This window comes from Stereum hirsutum (genome assembly GCF_000264905.1).
Source record: "Stereum hirsutum FP-91666 SS1 unplaced genomic scaffold STEHIscaffold_1, whole genome shotgun sequence".
NCBI lineage: Eukaryota > Fungi > Basidiomycota > Agaricomycetes > Russulales > Stereaceae > Stereum > Stereum hirsutum.
Window position 1 is genome coordinate 348,793 of NW_006763131.1, and position 7,154 is coordinate 355,946.

Sequence of the window (7,154 nt, forward strand, 5' to 3'; positions counted from 1 at the left end):
TAACCCAAACAGGTCAACCAAAAAGCCAAACAATAATTTGAAAAACAGCATGACATTTACACCGCCGTCGAGGGCGGACGGTTTAGCCGACCCGTTACCGACACACCAGAGGGACACCGAACATAGGTGCAGTGCAGGACGGGCAGGACGATGGGGAAGATAGACGAAGGAGAAGAGCGAGCAAGATCCCTAAACAGCAACGGGGAAGTCTCATATGTGATCGTAGGCGCTTCAGGCGATATGGAAGATCGCCAACAGATCATAATGCCATGTGTTATGCCATCTAGGAACGGATCGGCGAGTGAACATGAGATATCGCATGGAGGCTGGCCCATGACGCAGGCCAAGGATATGTCATAAGTAAAGATGGGTCGGGCGATATGGCATATTGTGCCTGACATGACCCGGGCATATGGACAGTCCCGCGCGGGACAAAGCATATGACATATTAATAGTCCTATTAGTAATACTAGTCACATGATACTAGTAATAGAATACTAGTCACATGATACTAGTAATAGGGTAGTTCTGACTATCATAGCGCCGGATCCCGTTATCTGCGGCACGTGCATAAATGAGAACAACCTTATTACTCGTCCGCATAAAGGCAGTATGTATGTGTTCCGAGTCGATCTGGTTATAACAAATACAAATTGAAACAGTACATGCTGATATCCTTCGCCCGATACTAATACACCAGAGAAATTCGCGGCTCGTGTCATACACCTCTCAGAGCGTAGCTCTCGTTGGCAAAAACCTCGTATCATACGGCTGCTCCAACCCTTCTTCTCCGCAATACGCATGACCTTCTTCCCTCAGAACCCCAAACGATAAATCCAAGCACTGTTCGGGGCGAAGAGAAGGAGTACGCGACGGCGAAACAAACTTTTGTAGTTTTTCTCGAATGACGGAAGTGCAGTAGTCGATGCATTCGTGTCGTTCAAGTAGATCAGAGTCACAATGAGCGTTCGAAGAGGTATCGGTTATGTCCTTGACGTACTCTGAAACGTCGGATGGCTCGACGATGAAAACGATTCGTAACCTGGCTCGACGACGAAGTGACTCAAAGTCCAAACTCGATACGAGATGCGGCAACAGCCCCGCTAGCGCCAACTCTCGAAACTGAGCTCTCGACGCTAGAATGTTGTGGAGGATGGTCGCGAACCGTTGCAGGTACCACTCCGACGTAATGGGCCTGATCTGGATAGTTAAGTCCAACAGTTTCGGCATGGACCTGTAGCCCTCGATAGCGTTCAGTAATCCATTGGGATCGAGCCGAAAGATAAGGGCGATGAGACACTCGAGAAATGATATCGAGCAGTCAGTGTGGTCGCAGAGGATGAAGGACTCGATGCTGGATGCGCTGGTCCAAAGAGAGCCGTATAATTCACATTTACGGCCATAATAATCCTTAGGGTCCTCCAGGATCGATGCGTCGTACTCAGATAAACTGTCCCGGACCCGAAGTTCAGAGAGGGAGTAGGTGAAATGGTACGTGAGGGATTTGAGAGTTGATGTATGGGAGTCAAATAAGTGAAAAAATGCGCTATCGCTGCAGCCCAACGGCGCGTCGACTGAGACGGCCTCCAAGACAGGAGAGAAAAAAGATCGGACGATGATAGGGAAAAAACTGGTGTTCTCGGCACGAATAGAGAGTTTAGAGAGGTAGGGAAGTTCAATGGGGTCCGTGGTCCAGCCAGTGTCACCTCCATAGATAATCCTTCCTATCGACTCGATAGCAAGGTTCTCCAACTTCGAGAATTTAGGAAGAAGTTGTGTTACGCGAAAAGATACATGGGGGCTGTTGGTCGTCGCCTTCTCCATGATACACAGCCTAGTGAGCCTCTCGGCGAGCATGTCGGGACAATCCTTGACGTAAAAGGCGTTCAATGCGACGAAGTCCAGAGCGGGTGCACTCTGCGGAGCCCTGGTGATCAATGGGGGTCCAATGCCGGTTTCATGGAGTAGTGACGCGGAGCGTAATATGGGAAACAGGGGCATATCTGGAGAGAACTTTGGCGTACTGATGCAGTTTAAATGGAGGTCTCGGAGTCGAGACGCTCGGCGGAGAACGATGGCAAACAATCGGTCTCTACTGCGGTCCTCTCCACGTTAGTCCTTGACATAACAAGACAAAGGGAGTAGTCCTGAGCGCGACAACCAGGCGTCGAACGCCCTGAAAGCAGTCTCAAGGTCGTCCCTCGCGATATTGTCAGCGAGCACAAGGACGCGAGACCAAAGACGCGGTGTGGACAGTGCAACATCGTGCCATCGGTGACAAACTCTAAGAAACAGGAGAGGTGCCTCTCGTGGACTCAGAGCTGGAACACGGTCCTCGATAGCGAGAAGAAGGCAATTGCTGAGGATTTCGACTGGAAGTCGATTAACGGGTGGCGGTGGATTCATGAGTGGCTGTGATAAATGACATTTATCAGTCAAACAACAAGCTGATTCCGATGTATATTTGCACACACTAGAGACATGCAGAGAGTATTCCTGTCGGCTTCGAGGTTGGACCGTGCGGTGGCGTCGCTGCGTAGAAAGTGCGGTTATTTCGATTGCGTCTTGGTCAAAGTATCCTGCATCGGATCAGATACGTTAGTGAAGGTGACATCGACAAAGCGATAGTCTTACGATAGTGCTGACACGTCGTCGCTGGGTCTTGTTTTGCATGGACAGAGTTGGTTGTCGTGCAAGAAGCGCCGGCAGGTGCCGGCACTCTTTGTGTCTGGTCCAACTGGTCTTACCAAATAAAGCCAAAGCAAGTGGCACTCATCGAGGTGTGGCGCCACTGGCACAAGCGTCTTATTGCCCACGTCTTCGACTGCCTATGTAGACGGTCTTAGTCGATATACATATCAACGGCGGACAAGATTATATTTATAATATAACAATGAGAAAGGAAATCTAAATTTCTATAAATACAAAGTGAAAAATATCGACTCTGAAAGGGCGGTATCAATCCAAGTGAGTCGATCTTGTTATAAAACGAATAGACATAGACGACACATGTCGACAACCTTCACCGGATACAAAAACACCAGGGGAATTTGCGTCCTGCCTAATGATCACAACTTGGTGTAGCTTATGGCTAGGAATCGAGAATCATCAGCCGCGTTGGATCCGTCTGCATCTCCACCATGCATGTCCCTCTCCTCCTGCAGGTAAGTTAAGCGGCGATCCTCCTGGTAGAACAAAGTCCCGCAGTGTTTCGTGAGTGTCGGAGATAAAGTAGTCGATGCGGCCGCAAGAGCTGAAAAGTCCAGGAAGGGATACATTCAAGGCCGTCTCTGTTATGTTCTTGATTCGTACTCGGAATTCACCGAAGGCTTCGACGATGAAAGCTACCCGAAGTCCTAGTATTTAGTGATGAAGGCCCTGTTCCGAAGCCGAGGGACGCTCCGGCGACGTGTCTCCTATCAAGGCAGCCTCGCAAAATCAAATTATCGACGCCCTGCCGTCATGGAGAATGGCTATGAGCCACTCCAAGTACCACTCCCAGTCAATGGGGCGGATATCTATCGTGAGGTCCCGTAGTTTCAGCATGTGGCTGTTGAGGTTCATGAATTATCTGGCTCGGGAAGATGTGGCCGAAAAGAGTGATCAGAGGAAGAAGATACTGGAACAACGACAAAGAGCACCCAGTGCGGTCGCAGAGATTGAGTCATTCAACGTTGGAAGCGTTGTGCCAGACGGCACGATATTGGGCACCTTGTCGGCCATAGTGATTCCTTGGATCTAGTGAGCAGAGGAAGAAGTCGGTCTCTCGTCGATCAATGGGTTCAGATGATCCATACGAAGCCTTTTCAGCCGCTGTGATTGATTACTGTCACAGAGCCTGGGTGCGAAGGAGTTGATGACGAGAGTTTCTAGATTGGGTGCCCGCTCTAGAGTGTTCGTGATTTTTCCAACGTCGTCGAATTCATGGCCAAAGAACGTCGCATAGAGCGAGGATACGTTCGCAAGAGCGGAAACGAGGCCATCGGCGGTAACGAGATACAGTTGTTGAAACCGATCCGCGTGGATAACGATAATTTCGAGGAACTCATCATGAGCGCCGTCAAGTTTTCTGCTATCCGTGGTGTAGCAGATTGGTGGGACTATGGCAGCCATGCGGCAAACTTGGACAGAGCTAATGTAAGTTTCGAGGGCGGACCGCGTCCGGCAAGACCTGAGATTAGATACACCACGCCGAGAGGGCGGTGTCGTTCCATCGACGGGGAACCAGAAGAAGAGCGAGGAGTCCAAGACGCAGTGCGGGTATTAGATCCTCCACAAGAAGCTGAAAGCAACTGGCGACGGTCTGAACGGAGAGTCGTTCACTGCAAGATGATGAGGCGTACTAAGTGCCACCGGGAAGTATGTATTTGCAGCCCTTCCAAATCCTGGACCAACAATAAACATTCATATGTTTACCGATGATTGAGAAGAATATCAACATACCTATGCTAGAAATGCGATGCTGTTCGTGCGTCTGGAGATCGAACAAATAGAACAAGACGCTATTACTGAGTCTAACACTGCGGCGCAATCTCACGAATGCGTCCTCTGGATCGAGTTCCTTCGACTTAGAAATAAAAGAGGAAGCAAAGCAGCAGAGGTAGATGCCTGAGTGTCTGCCAGAAATAAGTCGTGAAAGGCTTGCAAGATGGACGAAATCGGACTGGAGAGAAGAGGCGCCCATAGGCGCGTGTCCGGGAGCAATAGCGCGCATGCCGGACCGAGTTACCCAAAGCGGCATGTACGCCACTTTTTTCTCATGCGCTCGCTGGGCTCGTCGATGCCGGCTTGCCCTTGACCCTTTCTTCCGCTCCTTTCTCCTCCATCACAACGCCATCGCCCACATCGTACACCGCCCTCTCCTCGTCGTCGCCCACGATGTCCGCAAACGTCCCAATCTCACAATCCAACGATATCACCGCGCCTACCCCCCAGAACACACCCCTGACCCACGCCCCCATCGCCGCAGGTCTCTCGAGGCCCACCGTGCCAGACATCTCGGAAGATGCTGAGCCAAATGAAGAGGCTGATAATGCCGACGATGTTCAGGAGGCCATGCTCGGTCTCGTTCAGGGGAGACTGGCTGGCCTTGTAGGCAAGAGCTCAGGCTACATCGAGAGCCTGCCCGACGAGGTCAAGAAGAGCGTAGAAGCGCTCAAGGGGGTGCAGTCAAAGCAAAACGAGCTCCAGAACCAGTACAAGCGCGAGTGCCTCGAGCTTGAGAAGAAGGTTTTTTTGTCTTCCCTTTGTTGCTTTTCAGACCGACCTCCTAATTTTTTTTTGGATCTCCTCATTCACAGTATCTCGAGCTCCAGAAGCCCTTGTATGAACGCCGTCATGCTCTCATCTCCGGTTCAGCTCAGCCTACTGAGGAAGAGCTCGAGCGCGGAAACCAACAGTCTCTGAAGGACGACCCGGACCATGTCGCACTTGACGCCTCCACCACCGCCGCCCCTATCCCTGAATTCTGGCTTACCGCCCTCCGAAACCACGTCGGCCTCGCCGAGATCATCACCGACCGTGACGCCGGCGCGCTCAAGCACCTCACCGATATCAGCATCGAGTATCTCACCGCTGAGGCCAGCGAAGGCAAGCCCGGCTTCAAGCTCATCTTCACCTTCTCGCCAAACGAGTACTTCGAGAACGAGAAGCTGGAGAAGACATACGTCTACCAGGAGGAGGTGGGCTACACGGGCGATTTCGTGTACGACAAGGCTATCGGGACGGAGATCAAGTGGAAGGCGGAGAAGGATCTGACGAAGGAGTTTGAGATCAAGAAGCAACGGAATAAGAGTACGCATTCTCGCTCGATCCTCTCGTTACGCCTTCCCTTTTCATAGATGGCCCTTTCTCACGCATAATTGATAATTCTTTTTTTCGTAGACACCAACCGGACGCGTCTCGTTCGCAAGGCTCGTCCAACGGAGTCGTTCTTCAACTTCTTCAGCCCACCTACCCCGCCGGGTGAGGATGCCCTTGAGAATGGCGAGATCGAGGAGGAGGAGCTGGACGAGCTGGAGGAGAAGCTCGAGATGGACTACCAGATCGGTGAGGATATCAAGGAGAAGATCATCCCCCGTGCGATCGATTATTTCACCGGCAAGGCTCTCGAGTACGACATGATGGACGAGGACGAGGATGACTACGAGGATCTGGATGATGACGAGGACGATTTCGAGGATGATGATGTACGTTCTGGTTTTTTTTCCAAGCTTAAGCGGCATTTCTCCCCTGAGCCTTCCGTTCCGTTCGCATGATGCTGACTGGTCAGTGATGTACAGGACTCTGAAAGTGACAACGACCTTCCGGCAGCAAGACGTCGCGGTCCCCCGAAGGGCCGTGGCGGTGGTGCCGCCGGACAGAAAGTCGACCCCGAAGAATGTAAACAGCAGTAGTCGCTCGTCGCAACGCTTCCTCGTTCGCCATGGCTCGCATCGTCTACATCGCATCGGCCCACGGTAACCTCAAAATTCATAGAGGCACGGCCTGCGCAGGGCCGTGATTTCCCTCATCCATCTTTTTTTTTCAGCCGTTATCTTTGTCTCTTGTTCTTGTACTTATGCCTCCCCAATTCACGTCGTCGTCGTAACTCAATACAAGCCATCCAATCGAATCGCCGTCAATCGTTCTGTCTTCCTTTCACTTCCTTGGTCTTGGGTAACATCTTCTCCTTTCGTCCGTCCGCATAGCCTACGCTCCCTTCCCTCATCCATTCTCCCGTCCCTCTTCTGCCGTTCTTTGACATAATGCTCATCCTTGTTGTTGTTGTCCTCCCTTGTCAGCCTTTCATCTTTCAACTTCTGTGCGTTAATTCACCGTGCTTCGCCCCTGTAGCAGCCGTGACGTGTTTAAACTTGTTCCATCCCGCCGTTTTTTTTTCGTTCCATTGTTCCATTGTTCCACCTCTGTATCACTTATCGAGCTCGAACTCGTAACCTTGCCTTCCGTTGTTTTACCTTTTACGTACGACCTTTTTACTTTTACTTTTTACGAATGCGATATGGTTTTTTACATGGTGGTCTCCGTTCTTTTCTGCTCTGTAGGGGGTGTGAGATCCGTGTGAATAGGAGGAATGAAATGAGATTCGGTGTTTTGGTATTGCTTACAAGTCGAGGAGGATGGGTGTGGCGCCTTGGAGGTGAAGCTCCAACGCC

The 7,154-nt window shown here is 51.1% G+C and overlaps 3 protein-coding genes across 3 annotated transcripts; 2 read left to right on the forward strand and 1 right to left on the reverse strand.

The window, feature by feature from the left end:
- Positions 1–641: 641 nt before the first annotated feature.
- Positions 642–1,857, reverse strand: STEHIDRAFT_164252 (uncharacterized protein; the record flags this gene model as incomplete). Its single annotated transcript, XM_007298382.1, has 1 exon — positions 642–1,857. One exon carries the CDS (start codon positions 1,855–1,857, stop codon positions 730–732), a length of 1,128 nt encoding a protein of 375 aa, XP_007298444.1. The 3' UTR covers positions 642–729.
- Positions 1,858–3,140: 1,283 nt separating this feature from the next.
- STEHIDRAFT_106501 (uncharacterized protein) lies at positions 3,141–4,267 on the forward strand (the record flags this gene model as incomplete). The annotated part of the gene is made up of 4 exons (XM_007298383.1): positions 3,141–3,164; positions 3,395–3,741; positions 3,894–4,137; positions 4,199–4,267. The coding sequence occupies 4 exons, from the start codon at positions 3,141–3,143 to the stop codon at positions 4,265–4,267; spliced, it is 684 nt and encodes a 227-aa protein (XP_007298445.1).
- A 585-nt stretch (positions 4,268–4,852) lies between these two features.
- STEHIDRAFT_135964 (NAP-domain-containing protein) lies at positions 4,853–6,947 on the forward strand. Its single transcript, XM_007298384.1, has 4 exons — positions 4,853–5,229; positions 5,301–5,793; positions 5,884–6,188; positions 6,282–6,947. The coding sequence occupies exons 1-4, from the start codon at positions 4,879–4,881 to the stop codon at positions 6,393–6,395; spliced, it is 1,263 nt and encodes a 420-aa protein (XP_007298446.1). The 5' UTR covers positions 4,853–4,878; the 3' UTR covers positions 6,396–6,947.
- The last annotated feature ends 207 nt before the right edge of the window (positions 6,948–7,154 follow it).

Bases quoted from the DNA above. Each gene is read 5' to 3' on its own strand.
- STEHIDRAFT_135964 (XM_007298384.1), top strand. From the start codon at position 4,879: ATGTCCGCAAACGTCCCAATCTCACAATCCAACGATATCACCGCGCCT. The intron at 5,230-5,300 runs GTTTTTTTGTCT...CCTCATTCACAG, and splicing joins GCCTCGAGCTTGAGAAGAAG to TATCTCGAGCTCCAGAAGCC. The intron at 6,189-6,281 runs GTACGTTCTGGT...AGTGATGTACAG, and splicing joins ACGATTTCGAGGATGATGAT to GACTCTGAAAGTGACAACGA.